The sequence below is a fragment of the Acomys minous genome (genome assembly GCF_964271855.1).
Source record: "Acomys minous genome assembly, chromosome: 12".
Lineage (NCBI taxonomy): Eukaryota > Metazoa > Chordata > Mammalia > Rodentia > Muridae > Acomys > Acomys minous.
Window position 1 is genome coordinate 107,851,646 of NC_140493.1, and position 17,145 is coordinate 107,868,790.

General features: G+C 55.2%; 1 protein-coding gene across 2 annotated transcripts; it reads right to left on the reverse strand.

Moving 5' to 3' along the window:
* Positions 1 to 883: 883 nt before the first annotated feature.
* Positions 884 to 17,120, reverse strand: UNC13D (unc-13 homolog D). 2 transcript variants are annotated; one of them, XM_084750107.1, is made up of 32 exons: positions 16,802 to 17,120; positions 16,103 to 16,138; positions 15,760 to 15,867; positions 15,571 to 15,630; positions 15,417 to 15,483; positions 15,035 to 15,215; positions 13,161 to 13,205; positions 12,999 to 13,067; positions 12,799 to 12,868; positions 12,489 to 12,593; positions 12,299 to 12,391; positions 12,116 to 12,219; positions 9,772 to 9,889; positions 9,568 to 9,692; positions 9,338 to 9,428; positions 9,200 to 9,256; positions 9,017 to 9,114; positions 8,880 to 8,931; positions 8,672 to 8,802; positions 8,421 to 8,541; positions 7,974 to 8,117; positions 7,506 to 7,604; positions 7,189 to 7,395; positions 6,957 to 7,025; positions 5,922 to 6,001; positions 4,362 to 4,467; positions 4,219 to 4,290; positions 3,327 to 3,410; positions 3,117 to 3,237; positions 2,812 to 2,935; positions 2,251 to 2,447; positions 884 to 1,565 (listed from the first exon to the last, which is right to left on the reverse strand). In XM_084750107.1, exons 1-32 carry the CDS (start codon positions 16,913 to 16,915, stop codon positions 1,444 to 1,446), a joined length of 3,270 nt encoding a protein of 1,089 aa, XP_084606233.1. In that variant the 5' UTR covers positions 16,916 to 17,120; the 3' UTR covers positions 884 to 1,443. The 2 variants fall into 2 exon arrangements, with proteins under 2 accessions (XP_084606233.1, XP_084606234.1); XM_084750108.1 differs by lacking the exon at positions 16,802 to 17,120 and adding an exon at positions 16,259 to 16,358.
* Positions 17,121 to 17,145: the final 25 nt, after the last annotated feature.

Sequence of the window (17,145 nt, forward strand, 5' to 3'; positions counted from 1 at the left end):
CTGTTCCACTTGATCTCTTCAGTATAGGACACATCCAAGTATGGGGTGCTTTGCCTGGCCTCAGCTAGAGCTGCCTGTCAGCAACTGGTTTTTGGTTTTTTGGTTTTTTGGTTTTTTTAAATTTTTCTAGCAACTGTTAATCTGTGTGCAGATTAAGTTTACTAGGGTCGGCCAGGCATGGTAGTGCACACCTTTATTTAATCCCTGCACTCCGGGAGGCAGAGGCAGGCAGATTGATGTGAGTTTGAGGCCAGCTGGTCTACATGCAAGTCCAGGACTGCCAAGTCTACACAGAGAAACCCTGTCTAGAAAAACATTTAAAAATAATAATAGTATGGCCGGCTGTGGTGGTGCATGCTTTTAATCCCAGCACTAGGGAGGCAGAGGCAGGTGGATCGCTGTGAGTTCAAGGCCAGCACAGCCAAGGCAACACAGAGAGACCCTGTCTCGAAAAACCAAAAAATAAAAATAAATAAAAATAAAAGGTTGCCAGGGTCAAGTCTGAAGACCACCAGGCCAAAAGCTCTGACTGCCAATGTTCAGGAGACCCTCCACACACACGCTCTGCTGTTCAGAGCAGCTAGTCAGGTCCCTGTCCTGGGCAGCAGTCACACTAACTGATGTGCCAGGTAAAGTGTGTTCAGTCATGGCTAACGGCCAACAAGGTGGCTTCTGCAGGCAAAGGTGCTTGCTGCCCAAGCCTGACGGCCAGAGTTGGGCCTTGGAACCCATGTAGGAGGAGAGAGCCAGCTCCTGAAAGGCCAGCACACACATGCTGCTCATGTGTCAGCTTCTTCCTCTGGCCTCCGCTTAGTGGCCACACGCTCCAGGGAGGTTTGCAGGGCCTCGCAGATTTTCCTAGGCCCACCGTAAGCCAACTAGATTTTCTGAGGGCAGTGGTAATGTTTTATTTTTTTGTTTTCACTAAGAACATTTCTAGGTGGCAGGTGCTATCTGAGGGAGGAGGCCTACTCTGTAGACAGCCAAACTGTCCTTTCTGCTGCCATCCATCTGTGCCTGCCCTGCTTCCTGCCAGGTCTCACCTCAGAGCCTGAGTCTCCTTGGCCACCCCCTTCCTGAACCAAGGTGGCTTTGACAGGGTCCTCTCATGCTCTTAAGTTTGTGCCCACAGCTCTGTTCCCATGATTCTGGGCCCCACCCCAGTAGCTAGAACTGGCAATTCCTGAAGGCAGATGGCCCTAGCTACTACCCTACCAAAGCAGCTTTTCTGGGGTGGGGGGAGCAGTGACAGGAGACAGTCTCTGCTAGAATATGGCAGAGAACACTGAAACTGGGGCATAGGGGAGGGTCAAAAGAAAGGATAAATACTGGTCAGGGTGCTCCATCACCAAGGCTGTCCCGGCAAGGACTTTGGGCCCTCTGTCTACTGGGTCTCCCTGTGCATAAAGCCAAGCTTTCAGGACTCTGGCTTCTCTCCTGCTGCTACGGCCCTGGGTGTGGGGCATGCTGGGAGGCCTGCTTGGCTCGCTGTCGCCTCAGCTTTACAAAGGCCTGGGCCTCACGATCCCCCTTCCGGCTCTCTAACAACCGCAAAATTGGGTCCCCTGTGGAGAGAAAGGTTTGAGGGTCAAACTCCTGGTTAGAAAATGGTACCCATTCCAGCGCCAACCTTGAAATGGACGGACACACCAGCAAAGCTCCCCAGACATGACAAAGAAGGCTGGGAACCTGATGGGGACTGGTGGTGACTCTGTTGCCTTTTTCTGAGAACCTGAGACCACATAAGCTAACTGCACATGGCAGCTTACTCATCAGTTAAAGACTGTGAGGCCACACCTCGCCTAAAGTGTGTGAGAACTGCAAGTCAACAGGCCTAAGGCACGTTTTGTTTGCTTGAGACAGGGTCCTCACTACAGGAACTCTAGTTGGCCTCAAACTGACAGAGAGCCGCCTGCTGAATGCTGCCCTTAGAGGGATGTGCCATCCCGGCCAGCCCTGAGGTACTTCAGAGTGACTTGTGATGCAGCCAGGCCTGCCTGCCATCAAACTGGGCATGCACTGCAGGATGTGTGCCCAGCACAGACCCAGGCCCCTTGTCACAAGGAAGCTAATTGTTTTCCCCTACAGAAGACACGTAACACTTCCAGAGCCTAAATTCCACTGGCCTCTCTACGAGACCAGAGAGACTGAAATACTCAGCAACATGAGCCACAGCCGCGTTCTTGTGCTCCTCTCAAGGAGGAGACCTCCTCCCTGCCAGAAGAGCTCCACTATGGGACTCAGGCCTACCATCCGGCGCAGGGTATGTGAGAGGCAGGCGCATTTGAGGTGTTTCCACAGGCTCTTCGCCGCCTGTCAGTCCAGGCACCCTGCAGAGCGGCAGGAAAGCCTCTCCCTCCAGGTCGTTGGCTCCCAGCGTGTCGTGGTCCAGCACAGTGAGCAGGAGGCATGCCCAGTCTTTTTGGCACGGCTCAGCGGGCACCAGGCTGGCAGGGAGTCGGGGGTTCAGTTGCCACCTCACTCAAACCTTCCATCAGCCCTCCCTCCCTCCAACATACAGAGTACCCGCTTGCTGAGAACAGGCGCATGGCAGTTGGGTCTTAACCCGGCTCATCTCTGCCACATGGTATAACACCCACTAGTCACGGGCGGATTTACAGCAAGAGGGTCCACCTTCAACAAAGCGTGGTTCCCCAGTACCTCGGATGCAGCATCCTTCCAAGGGGCCACCCCTTTCCCCCAGGGACTTGTCCCCTTGTCCAAGGACTCCTCCCTTCAGGCCCACTGTGGTCCATCTCAGGAGCTCCTTACAGCAGAGGGAGGGACTGAGAAGAGGAGGGAGCCACTCACAATTCAAAGGTCTCATCAAAGAGCGGGTGAAGTTCCTTCTTGTGCTTCTGGGTCTCCCGAGGGGCCAGCTCAGGGAACTCATGTCTGGGTTCCAGCGTCAGCTGAACAAAGGGGTCACTGGAACCTGGCAAGTGGCCCAGGGGAGGGCTGCTGACTGAGTTCCAGCAATCCCACTCCAGCTGTCACCCCTAGCAGTAAGGCTCCCTGATGGTAACTGGAGGAAATGTGCTCAGAGCTCCCACTGAGCCTCCCGGGATCCCAGAGGAGCCAGGCCCAGGGCGGCCTCCGCTCCGCTCACCGCTCACCGTTGGAGTCCAGGGGCAGCAGGCTGGAAGCGCTGAGCAGCTCCACGTGCAGCTTCTGCTCTGAGGCACGGTAGGAGACCTTGATGGTGATGGCACCCAGCTGCTCAGAAGTGGTTTCCACCTGAGGGGCATCATGCATCATAGCGGTCAGCTGGGAGGGAGTTGGGGCTGCGGCCCCTCAGTGGGTGCAGGACGGGAGGGGCGCCTCACCTGCTGCCGGATTCGAAGACTGAAGTACTTCTCGATGAGCTCCCGGCTGGAGGCCGCCTGCAGCTCCAGGTCGCTCTGCAGAGCCTGGAATGGCACATCTTCATGCCCACCCACGCCCAGGCTCAGCGCAAGGTGTGGCGTTGCCATAGGAAGTGTGTGGTGCCACGGAACCACAGAGAGGGGTGCACCAGGAGACCCCAAGGCACCCCATGGCCTGCTTTGTCAGTATACTCCCCCTAATGCAGGTGTGCAGGGACCCGGTGCTTTGAAGAACACCACATGTGGGTTATTTATTTCTTGTCACCATCACAAAATTGTAATAATTTTGAATAAGAGGCCCAACATTTTTTTGTTGGTGGTGGTGGTTTTTTGCTTTTTGTTTTTTGTTTGTTTTTGGGTTTGGTTTGGTTTGGGTTTTGGTTTTTCAAGACAGATTTTTCTCTGTGTTATCTTGGCTGTCCTGGACTCGCTTTGTAGACCAGGCTGGCCTAGAACTCACAGTGACCCACCTGCCTCTGCCTCCTGAGTGCTGGGATTAAAGGCGTGCACCACCATGCCCGGCTTTTTGTTGTTTCGTTTTTGTTTTTGAGACAGTTTCTCCGTGTAGCCTTGGCTATCCTAGACTTGCTTTACAGACCAGGCTGGCCTCGAACTCACAACGAGCCACCTGCCTCTGCCTCCCCGAGCGCTGAGATAGATTAGAGGTGTGCACCACCACTCCTGGCTCCAACCTTTCTTATTGCACTTGGTTTCATGAGTTAGGTAACTGGTCCTGGATACAGGCGACTGAAGACACAGACTCCCTGCCTTGATGTCCTAACTAGGGTCCTCAAAGGACCCTGACAAGGGCCCTGGGTTCATTCCCGGCACTGCTAAAAAGAAAGACCGTCACCTGGAAAGTGGCTGTGTGCAGGGCCTCTGGTGGCAGACCGCAGCCCTCAGCATGGAAGCAGATCTCCAGGTTCTGAGGAAAAGAGAAGAGATGACTCCAGGCACACACTGCAGGCTTAGCATCCTCACAGCTGGCACAATTACCTGAAGGGCCACCTTCAGCCTGCTAGAGGCCAGCGACGAGCTATGCTGGGAAGAGGCCGCTTCTGCCAGCACCGTGAGTGTGTGAGTCCACAGCAGAGTCAGAAGGCTGGCGGGAGGCAGAGTTGGGGCACCCGACACAGGACAGTGCGACATGGGAGGAAGCAAAGATGCTCTTCAGAAAGGAGAGGCCTCGGGAACCCAGGCTCACCCTCCCTCCCCTTCCACCTGCTCCACAGTGAGGTCAGGTCAGAGCTGGCAGGTGCTATACAAAGGGGGGCAGGCCAAGGGAGTCTGTTCTATCCGCCGTGTCCCTTAGCCTCAGTGGAGAACCCTCTTCGGGAGGACCGCAGGCCTCCAGCAAACTGTGAGGAGGTCAGCTGGACCCTGCATAACCTAGGATTGCAACCCACAGCATGGGTAAGGAGAAGAGGATGACGCAAAGAACCTGGCCCCACAGCCACCTGAGGTGTAACGTGTGGCACGGCAGGGCAGAGCCCGTAAGTATCTTCAACAAGTACTGCGTCCTGAGCATGGAGGAGGCCTGAGATGGGAGGACAAGCTCAGGGTCCAGCCCTGGCCTAGCATGTGTGGAAGGAGGCCTTGAGTTAAAGTAGCGAGTCCATCTAATGCGTGTAAGATGTGTTCACTGTGCATCGGGCGCTGCTCCAGATGTTTCTGAGCAAAGTCTCGTCTTAGTGGAAAGTTAATTCTTGCTTACATGAGGAAGAACAGAGCAGAACAAACAAGAAATGCTCAAGAAATGGCTAAAAACTGAAGCAGCCCAGGCGCCCTGCCTACAGTTCAGCAGCAGGACTCTGGGGGGACAACGAGCCCAGATTCCAACTGGAGGCAGGTGAGGCTCTGGGCCAGCATAAGCCTGCTCTCAGCTCCTCACAGGGCCCAGCCACTCTTCAGGGGAGGCTGCGACTCTCATCAAAGCCGAACACAGAGGATACAAGGGATGGGATAACCATTGAGATGTAATATGAATAAATTAATTAAAAAAAAAGAAAACCTGAACACCTAAGCCACTAAAGAGGAACCAAGAAGCGCTGGGCCGTGGTGGCGCACGCCTTTAATCCCAGCACTCGGGAGGCAGAGGCAGGCCAAGGCTACACAGAGAGACCCTGTCTCTAAAAACCAAAAGAAAGAAAGAAAGAAAAAGAAAGAAAGAAAGAAAGAAAGAAAGAAACCAAGAAGCTGGAAGCTGGAGCCTTGAGCCCAGGTATCCAGGGCCCATACGTTCAACATCCCAACCGGAAGTCTCCCTGGCACCCCACCGTGCCCTGTAGGCCGTGCCAGATGCCTGGGCCATGAGGAGCAAGGAGAAGCAGGCAGGGGCCTTGAAGATGGGCCCAGGCCTGGAGGGATACAGGGAAAGGCTTGTCATGCTCAGAGCTGGACAGAATACAAAGAGCCAGTGAGGAGAGTGGTGAGCTCCCTGTCCCCAAAGCTGGTCGCATCCTCCAAGGAAGTCACCAAAGGGATTCCCGTCTGGCATGCCACTGACCCATGAGCACGGAGGCCTGGGAGACAGGTCAGGGGCCCGCCACTGCATACCTGCTGAAGTTCTCCTGGACCAAGTTGGTATTCATGTAACAAAGCTCCACCTCCAAGAATTTCATCAGGGGCAGAATAGCCTACGGGTGAGCAAGAAGGACAGAAGACTCAGGTTGATTTCAGTCCTGACTCCACCGACTCTGGTCCACCCCGTCCCCTTCCCCCGGGTGGGGCACAAAGCTAGGCTTTTGTGTGTCTACACACAAGGTCTGCATTAGTCACTCCCTGCGGCCTCAGGACCTCGGCTTTTCCTCATTCCTCTGCCTGAGATGCTCTCCTAGGCATCTCCACAGATGCCTCTCTTGCTTCCTGTGGGTCCTGACTCAGCAGTTGTGCTCAGAATGAGGCTTTCTCTGACCACTATCAAAAATTACATTTCCCAGTTCGCGTCCCCTTCTCTGTTTTGTTTTCCCTTTGGCTCTTATCATTATGTAGCATGCCATATAAGTGCTGGACGTGTGTTTCCAGCTCCAGTTCTAACTATGGCTGCCATTGGCCGAATGTCTGCACTTAGCTTTACTTTCTGTCCTCAGAGCAGAAGCCCTAAGAAAAGCAGGCATTTTGGTCGCACTGACTTAGCCCCAAGGCCTAAGTCAGTATCTGGAACTATGTGTGTTTAGTCGCCGTTTGATGAGTTAATGAACAACAGCGTTTTCCCTAAACACTCAGAGGCCCAGTGACAATGCTCTCCACTTTACATGAGGAGTTGGGGTCCGCTGGATTGCATAAACAGGGCAGCGGGGAGGACAGGTGCCGGGAAGGGTGTGTTTCCAGACCTGTTGGGCTACACACTGAGCTGAGCCTGCTGAGGCAATCCCACACCATCCATCAGTGTGAGGACCTGGCCTGCCATGGGCCAGCCTGCCCCCACGAGCATCCCAGGAGGACACTGGGGCCCATGGAGACAACACACCTGGCTCAAGGTTGGGGGCTCCTCTCTGACATCCTCAGGACTCCTATCTACCAAGGCCCTTTTCACACCCCCAGATGCATGGAGTTGGCCCCGAGGTGAAGGTGGGCAGGACAGTGACTCACGTCCTCAGGCAGAACAGACCCCTTGATGCCGATGAGTTTCTGGATGTGCGTGGCGATGCCCACCTCCAACTGGCACACAAAGAGAGAAGAAATGAGGCAGGCGGGATCCAGAGAGGCAGTCTAAGGCTGGAGTTTAAATTTAGGGTCTCGGGACGGATGTGGGCTCAGGTCCTGCTGAGGAACAGGGTGGGCACACTCCCTGGGGGGGAGGGGTGGGGGTGGTCAGAAGTACCTGCTCTGCCAGGGTACGGACGCCAGTCCGGATCTCGTGGGCCAGGCCGGCCAAGGCACCCTGCAGCTGAGCATGTAGTGTGTTCTGTAGCTGCCCCTGCTCCAGCACGGCCCCAACCCGCTGCTCCAAGGCCTCCCATGCCAGCTGAGTGGGCAGCTTGTCTATGACCAGCCGCAGTTGCTCCATGTTATTCACCACCACGCACAGCTGGGGACAGTCACGGGCACAGGGATGTGGGCTTCTTGAACAGCAAACACCAACAGAAGCAGATCCACCCCAGCCTGGCCAGTCCCTCAGCCCCCAGCTCTGGGTCTTACCATGTTGGCTGCCTGGCCCTGGTCCTTCTGACCTGCAGACAGCTCCCGGGCCCGGGCCTTTATAAGGCTACAGTAGACCAAGGCCAGCCGGCAGGTGTCCTAGAGTGGGTGGGTCACAGGGGATGGGTCAACGGGTGGGACTTTGAGAATGGGTAAACCTCCGGGCATAGTGGCGCACACCTTTAATCCCAGCGCTCGGGAGGAGGCAGAGGCAGGTGGATCACTGTGAGTTCAAAGCCAGCCTGGTCTACAAAGCATCTAGGACAGCTAAGGCTACACAGAGAAACCCTGTCTCAAAAAAAAAAATATATATATATATATATATATGGGTAAATGGAAGAGTCTCTCAAAAGCTTGAGATTTAGGCCATACGCTGTGTAGGGAGTTGCAGCTGGTAGTTTGAGAGCCCGGGAGAAACTGGGTGGGGCAGAAGTGAAGTTGTCCCAAGGCGAGGGAGGGACGCTGTACCTCCACAAACTTGACAGTGATCATGAAGGCCTCCTCAGGGTCTGGCCAGTCCAGCTGCCGGGCAGTGTGGCTTATTTGGGCAAAGCAGGTAGACAGATCCACAGCAGAAGTGCTGTGCTTCGTCAGTTCACCCAGAGGAACCAACTGGGGGGGAAGGGCAACACTTAGGAAAGAAGACCCAGGACAGGCGGACACAAATCCACACTCCCACTGTCAGGCACAGAGCTGAGTGGAGGCTCTGCTCACGGCCCCTCGGCCTGTAGGACCCCTAGGCGCAAGGAAGGCTCCACTGAGCCCTGGGATAGCAGGAGGCTGTGCTGTGCACCCAGCTGGCCTGAACGATGCCCAGATGTCCTGAGACATTGCAGGCGTCTACCCAGCCAGGAGGACCCAGCAGGGAACCCAACCAACCACACTCCCAAACCTAGGGCCCCTCCCCGCCTGCACCGAGTCCATCTGCACAGCACGCTGCACCCGCTCCAGGGCAACGCTGTAAGTCTTCTGCAGCCAGGAAGGGATGGCTGGCTGGAACCAGCGGTGGAAACCATCCAAGGCCAGGACTCCAAGGCTGGGAGAGGAAAGAGGAGAGGAGAGGAGAGGAGAGGCTTACTCTGTGGAAGCCAGGGACCAGCCTTGGGCCACAGCCCTTGTCAACCCTTTTCCCTCCTGCGTGCCTCAAGCCACTTCCTGTTACCCACCTGTCTGAGGGGGCAGGGCCCAGCTGGCAGAGCTCCTTCAGGCTGACGTAGAGCTGAAACAGACTCTCTCCAGTATCTGGAGAGACGAGGTTGCCCACGGCCACTGTGTGGTCCTGGACCCTCTTGGCCACCTACAAGGAAAAGCTTGTTGGGCAGGGCTGCCGAGCTGAACAGCGGGGCGCTGCCTAGAGACGGCAGAGGGTCTCACCAGCCACTGGAGCTCCATGAAGGCCATGGAGAAGAGGTCTATCTTGAGGACACTAGAGGAGTAAAAGGCAGTATGTGTGACAGAGGTGCCCACCAGGGTCCCACAGGCCTATGGGCTCCACACCCACAAATGCTCACTTGTGGAAAATCTTGTTCCACGTACGGCGACACTGGTACAGATCACCCATAACATCTTGTACCAGGCTTAGCAAGGCCTTGCCCGCCTCCAAGATGCCCTGGGAAGGATACAAGCAGGTCAGCAGGGTTATAAGAGCAGACACCACATACCCGCCCTTGACACCCCCCCATCCCAGCATCCACCTGCACCATGGGCTGATGATGTTGCTGCATCAAGTGAAACCATTCAACTGTGCCCATCTGTTGGAAACCAGGCAAGGAGAAAGGGGGGTTAAAAAGAAGGGGTAAGCCCCTACCCCCACCCCCAGCGAAGATGCCTACCCTCAGAGCTTCAGAAACCAGCTGGGGTAGTGGGGCACTGTCCGGGCATAGTTCTCCAAAGGCCTTCATCTTACACATTTGTGCCAGGACTCTGAAAGACAGAGGGCTCCATCCAGAGGCCTGCCACCCTGCTCCCACCCAACAGGCCTGCCTGACTCCTCCTCGCAGGTGCCCACCCCTGCACCCTCAGCCATGACCCCCTCTGCAGAACAAATAGGGCAGCCACTCACCTGAGGAGGGACTGCAGTCTGGATGGGGAGTCAGAGACAGACAGGGGAAAGACGGAGCGGAACTTCCGGATGAGGGAGAGGCCGTAGGTCAACAGGGATGTGAAGGAGGTGGCCAGTTCCTCCCGCTGAAAAGCCAGGAAGATGTTACAGGCCACCGCCACCGCGGCTCTCCAGAGCCCTGCCTGCCCAACTCACTCGGCTCACCTGTTCTGCCTTGAGCCGGCCCTGGATCCACTGGTACTCTATGCTGGTGATAGGGTGCAGGAGGCAGCTGCTGGGGAACTCTAGGCTCTGGTAGAGGCGGCTGTAGGCCAACCATTGCCTGCAGAGACAGGAAGCCTTCAGAGGGGGCCTAGGAAGACATCTTCCACCCTAGAGTCTGAAGACCAGTGGCTGACAGTGTGAATGGCAGGGCCTATGTTTGTTTCTATAGATGCTTTTCTTTCTTTCTTTTTTTTAAATTTAATTTTTAGTTTTAGTTTTTCCAGACAGGGTTTCTCTGTGTAGCCTTGGCTGTCCTAGACTCACTTTGTAGATTAGGCTGTCCTCAAACTCACAGAGATCCGCCTGCCTCTGCCTCCCAAGTACTGAGAGCTGGGGTTAAAGGCATGTGCCACCACGCCCGGCTCTATCGATGCTTTTCAAGTCACCTGACTTTGCATTGATTTTGTTTTGTTTGTTTTGAGACAGGGTTTCCCTACATAAATCCCTGATTGTCCTGGAACTCACTTTGTAGACCAGGCTGGCCTCGAACTCAAAGAGATATGCTTGCTTCTGCTTTCCAAGTAGTGGGATTAAAGGTATGCACCACTACCCCAGCCTTACCCAAATCTTAAATTGTGCTTTGTATGGATAAACTTCAAAGCTGGGCAGAGAAAAGCACACCTTTAATTCTCCAATGTGGGAGACAGAGGCAGGTGGATCACTTTGTGTTAAAAGTCAGCCTGCCAAGAAGAGACTTGATACCCTATGAGCATATGCAGGGGGAGGAAATCCCCCTCAGGAACAGTCATAGGGGAGGGGAATAAGGGGAAAATGGGAGGGAGGGAAGAATGGGAGGATACAAGGGATGGGATAATCATTGAGATGTAACAAGAATAAATTAATTAAAATTTTTCAAAAAAGTCAGCCTGGTCTATATAGCACATTCTAGGCCAGACAGGGCTACCTAGAGAGACCTTGTCTCAAACAACTAAACCAAAACCAAAACCAAAAAAACCTTCACCATTTCTGGGGCCAGTAAGATGACTCAATGGGTAAAAGTGTTGCACCAACTGGGGCTAGAGAGATGTCACAACAGTTAAGAGCACTGGCTGCTCTCTCAGAAGACCTGAGTTTGGTTCCCAGCATCTACATAGAGAAGTTCATAACTATTTGCAACTCAGGCTACAGGGGAACCAATGCCCCCTCTGGCTGCTGATGACATCTGTACACAATTCTTCTTCTTCTTCTTCTTCTTCTTCTTCTTCTTCTTCTTCTTCTTCTTCTTCTTCTTCTTCTTCTTCTTTGTTTGGTTTTTCAAGACTGGGTTTCTCTGTGTAACCTTGACTGTCCTAGACTCACTTTGTAGACCAGGCTGGCCTTGAACTCACAGCAGTCCACCAGCCTCTGCCTCCCAAGTGCTAGGATTAAAGGAGTGTGCCACCACCTCCCAGCCTTCTCCTCCTCCTCCTCCTCTCCCTCCTCCTCCTCCTCCTTCTTCTTTGGTTTTTCGAGACAGGGTTTCTCTGTGTAGCCTTGACTGTCCTGGACTCACTTTGTAGACCAGGCTGGCCTTGAACTCAGCGATCCGCCTGCCGAGCTCCCCTAGACTCTTATCTTTGCACTACCACCACCCCACCACCCACAGTGCTGGGGTTTCAGACAAGACAAGCCACACCCTGCTGGGGCTCTGGGGACTGACCTCAGGTCCGAATGTTTGCAGAGCAAGCACTTTACTGATTAGGCACCACTCTAACTCACTATGTAGCTGAGAGTGACCTTGAACTCGCGATCCTCTTGCCTCTGTCTCCCAAGCCCTGAGACTACAGGTGTGGGCCACCACACCTGGATAAAACTTCAAGGTTTCTTGTTTCTTTTGAAAAGTCAGATTCAAATTCAAGTCTCGTATACAGGTCACTCATCAGCTGGAAGTTCCCTTAGATGTGTAAGGGGGACTAGACAGAGGTGTGACTGCACCAGGGACAGGCTGAGGCCCCTCTTGGTACAGCTACTGCTTGCCTTTAAAGCCTGGCTCCTGAGCGGGACCCTGGCTCCTTACCATCTGGCATCTCACTCACCTCACCCTTCTACCCCAACATCTTCTTCAGAAACACCCATCTGCCCAAGAGCCCCAGAATCACCCTCCTCCCCCAAGACCAAGTCATAGCCAGGTCCTCGGTAGCATTCTGCTCTCTTTCTTCCTCACGCCCAGCGTCCAGCCATGACCACTCTTTTCTACTCCACACGGGCTGGCATGGCAATCATTCATAAGTGCCCCCTCTTGGCACTCCCAGAAGCTGACATAGTCCAGGGCACGTGATGGCCCTTGACAGATTTGTGTACTCACGCCATGGACTGGTGGAAGTCTGACAGGTCCTTCTGAGTGGCGTGGAGAAAGAGTATGGTGACGGCCTGGGGGCTCAGAGATGCATCCCAGGAGGTACTGCCGGCCTGAGAGAAATAGTAGAAGAGGCACGTCAGGGCCTGACAGGTGGCCCTGGTGGTACCCAGCTCTGGAAGACAGACAGACCTGGTGCTGAGTGACTTCATGGGACACCAGCTGCTGCAGTAGGTGGAAGTGTACAGTGTAGCTGGGCTGGGAGCGGCTGGCCACCGTGGCTCTCTGCAATAAGGCAGCAGGGGTATGAGCACAGGGGCCCCAAGCCAGGAAGGCCACCAACCAAGGATGACACAGCCAGAAGTTCCGGCCCTGGACCTACCCTCTTGTGAATGAACTGGAACTGGAGGTGACACTGGCCTCGGTCTGGGTAGGTCTCTGTGCAAGGCTCTAGTGGGTACCATTGGTCCTCGCGGCAGCGCAGGTCCTAGCAGGCAACACACGCAATAATGAGCGGCAAGACCCTTACCAGAGCTGAGGTAGAGACAGGGAAGTAGTTGGGTCAGCCCCCAGGCTCAGGTTGGGTCAGCCCCCAGGCTCAGGTTGGGTCAGCCCCCAGGCTCAGGTTGGGTCAGCCTGGAGCCCCTCAAAACCCTCCACCTCCCTGCCTTTGCCTCCCCCATGGCTCTCACCTGCAACCTCAGAACTACATTTCCTAGAAAGTCATCCTGGCCTTTATCCTTCCGGGCTTCCTTAAAGATCCTGTTTTAGGCAAGATTGGTGAGGGTTCAGCCACGCGGGCCTCCAACGGCAGAGCCTGCATTCCGGAGAGCAGGGCACATGTGGAAAGGCAGAGGACCCCCTCCTCCCCTGTGAGTCCACTGCACCCCACCTTCGGAGCCCGTGCAGGTCCGTGAGCTCCCCAAGCTTCTGTCTGACAGACTCCACAGTGTCCAGGTCCCTGCAGGCCAGAGGTATGAGCAAGGGCAGAGAAGGGGCCTGTGACTTCACCGGCTTTGTTCCTTGTCCCCAGGGTCAAGGGCATGCCACTCACCACATGTCCAGGTGGAAGCTTGCATTGTTTATGTCCTCGAACTCCCTTTAGGGAGAAAAGAACAAGTATGCTTAAGAACTTTAGCAGGGTGCCGGGTGTGGTGGCGCACGCCTTTAATCCCAGAGCTCAGGAGGCAGAGGCAGGTAGATCTCTGTGAGTTCAAGGCCAGCCTGGTCTACAAAGAGGGTTCCAGGACAACCAGAACTAACACACACACACACACACACACACACACACACACACACACACACACACACACACACACAAACCTTAGTAGGGTAGGACACCTAGTGCACATTCACATTGGACCAGGCCAAAAGGGTTGGCCATAAGCCCCAAGCTGAGCCTGCCCTCTGAAACTGCCACCCCCAATATCACCCACTATGAAGTTGTAGCCCCTTCTTGGCTAAATCTTCCCTCCCTTTTTGTTTTGTTTTGTTTTGTTTGCGAGACAGGGTTTCTCTGTGTAGCCGTGGCTGTCCTGGACTCACTTTGTAGACTAGGCTGGTCTTGAACTCACAGTGATCCACCGGCCTCTGCCTCCTGAGTGCTGGGATTAAAGGTGTGCGCCACCACCACCAGGCTCTTCCCTCCCTTTTTTTTTTTTTTTTGTTTGTTTTTCGAGACAGGGTCTCTCTGTGTAGCCTTGGCCATCCTGGACTCACTTTGTAGACCAGGCTGGCCTCGAACACACAGTGATCCACCTACCTCTGCCTCCCGAGTGCTGGGATTAAAGGCGTGCGCCACCACGCCCGGCTTCCCTCCCTTTTTATTTTTTATTTTTTCTCTTTAGTACAGGATATTATATAGCCTTGGCCGTCCTGGACTCGCTTTGTAGACCAGGCTGGCCTCGAACTCACAGAGATCTGCCTGCCTCTGCCTCCCGAGTGCTGGGATTAAAGAGTGCGCCACCACCACCCAGCATGGTTCCTCCATCCCAACTGCTTCTCTACCTTCTTCAAGGAAAGGCTGAGTGTCTCTGACCACCTCTCACCCAGAGGGGCCCAACTCTCCCCCCTCTGCTGCTCTAAGGCACGTATAGTTATTTATTTGGCAGGGTCTTGCCATGTGGCCTACGTTGGCCTTGAATTTGTCATCTGCCAGCTTAGTCTCTTGAGTGCTAGGATTACAGGAGTGTGGGACTACGCCAGGCAGATGCTCTCTGGTTGGCAGTTATGTCACGGTGTTGGGGAGTAATTACTGCTAATTACTGCTTGCTATCTCTGTGACCTACCTTTTGCTTAATAAAAAGCCATCCCACCTGGCCAGGGCAGAGGAGCTAGAGGTATGGCTAAGGGTCCCAAGAAGGAGAGAGAGGAATCCTGGGAAGAGGAAAAGAGGGCCACGAGGAGGAAGGAGAGAGACCTGAAGGGGAGAGAGGAAGGCCGCCATGGGTTAGCTGGAGGAGAAGCACATGGCCAGCGTGGATGGAGAACCCAGCCCAGATGAAGAACGTTAACAAGTATTTAGGATTATGGATGGGAGGTAGCTTGATAGAAGTTATTGGAAGCAGATGGCATAGGATTGATGCAGGGATCCCATGCCTGCCCCACTATGGGAGGAAGTTTAGAGGATTGATGTCTGCCCTGCCCCAGGTTAACTAAGGCTATTTAAAAAATATAACAAGTGTCTGTGTCTTCATTGATTGCTAGCTGGGCGTACCAAAGTAATAATACTGATAATACAGATAACTTAAAAACAATATCACGGGTCAGTCCTAGGTGAGTCCCTCTCCAGCTCTCCTCGGGAACCAAGGGTTAAGCACTCTCCACCCAAGAGGATCCTGATTTCATCATCTAGAAAAAAACCTACACCCAGAGGAGCCAGGACAGGAGTGTGGACCAGAGGATGGAGGCGGGGACCCAGCCACATACAAGATAAACGTCTCCTCCCAGACGGGATTAAGAGTCTGGGCTTTGACTTGGGTGCGATGAGTCTGCTCTTCAGGGATGGTGTGCCTCACCACGGCCTTCTGCCGACGTCGGGACACCGGGCTGCCTTCTGGTACGCCAACCCCCTGGTCGATGCCCAGCAGGCAGTAGGGGTCACTGAACCCTGGGAAGGAGCGAAAGAGGAACCTCCAGGGACTCGGCCATGTTCCCTTGAATTGCCATCAGTCCTCCTGAGAAACTCAGAGTCTAAATGCAAGAGGCTAGCAGCCGCGGCATGCGTGGGGGATGGGCGCTGTGGAGAAGAGGTCAAGACCAGACTGTGATGGGGGCGGGAGGTCATCTGGGGCACCCCAACCACACTCACCGCTGACATCCTTGCCCAGAATGCCCTTGGCCTGTTTCACTGTAGCCTTCAGACAAAATATTGGCTTCTGGAGGGATGGGAAGGATTGGCTTCTGAGTTCCTGAGAGGGCCAGGCTTACCATTACCTTGCCCAGGGTACCCTGGTCCAGCTTACCTCAAGTTCCCTGACACGCTGCAGCATCTGCCGGTGCTCCTCAGGCTGCACCTGGAAGGCCTGAAGGGGGGCAGAGGTGTGGGAGGCTGGAGATACAAGGTCGGGTGGCCTGGTGGGAAGCGAAGGCCGTGCCTTGGAAGATGGGTAAGGGCCAGGGGGATCTCAGGCGGGGGGGGGGGGGGGGCTTACCTCCTGCAGATAGCGCAGCAGTTCTGAGGCCTCCTTCACATGGTTGGGCTCTGGCTGCCCCAGGCGGTGCACGACAGTATAGAGGGCTTCCTCATACAGCAGGTCCCGCTGAGACATAGCAGGGTCACCTCGGAAACCCCATCCTCACCCAGCAGCCCTCCCTGACACTGACACCTCAGGCCCAGAAAAGGGACAAAGAGGCAGATGCACAGTGAAAGTTGAGACCCATAATGCTCTCTACCAGGTTGTTGCCTCCACCGCCTCTGGGGGTGAGGGGCCTCCCACAGAGAGGATGTAGGGCTGCACCCCACAGCGTCCACACTCTCCCACCTCTGCCTCTTACCTCCTCCGGGGAGAAGTGGTGGGACTGAGCCTGGACCTAGGAGCAAGGTAGGAAAACAAGGTGTCCCTGGAGGCCTATCCAGCCAGGCAGGAAGGCCCAGGCCTGAGCCACTGGGGCCTCAGCACCTCAACCTCTAGGCCCACCGATGCCCCTCACCTGTTCCAACATAAGGCTCCCTGAGGAGCTGACCCCTGGGCCATCTTGCTCATCCCCTGGCCTGCCATCCCTGAGGTCCATGGGCGTTCAGCTGGCCCAGCAGTGGGCTCTCTAACACCTGCCCCCCCTTCCTTCCCCAGAGGAAACAGCAGTGCTTATCAGAAGGCTACCCGCTCCTCACCCCAGCAGCGGAAGTGAGGCCTAGCAGCAGAGGTGGGTGAGTGGGGGAAACTGCAGGTCTCGGGTAGCTCAGAGGGGTCCCTGGTCAGCCCACTGTCATTGGAGATACTGCTTCCTGTGGCCGGTGCCCTCAGAGTTGGAGGAACAGGGCCCAAGTACAGGCCCAACAAATGGAAGGGACTAGCAAAGTCTACTGTGGTTCAGAGAACACATGGTGAGCCTTTCTCTGCCCACCCACAAGGCTACGCCCAGAGCCACAGACGGCAGGTAGACGGGGGGGCAGCCGGACAGCCTCCCACATCTAGGCCCCAAGATCGCTGAGCACCCCCAAGCTGGTTCTTTGCCCTTCGAAGTCACTCCTACCTCCTGGGTGGTTTGGGGTGGGTCCTGAAGGTCTCTGACCCTGCGGTGCCTTATCTTGATGGCCTGGCGCAAGAGTGGAGGGCGCCGCTGGGGGTGGGAGAGGTGTGTCGCCATGGTGGCGGGCTCTGCCCTTCCCTCTGCCACCCCCTGGCTGCCGGTTGAGGACAGCGAAGCCGAAGCCGCAGGATGATGCAAAGAGCCCCAGGGTACACCCTCTCTCTGCCAGGGGAGGGTGGAGGAGGGATGGAAGGGTCAGGGTGTCACTGCCTTGAATGGGTCTTCTCTCCCAAGCTCTATCCTTGCCGGATGCTCCAGAGCCAGAGGCAGAAAGTGAGCCCAGTGGG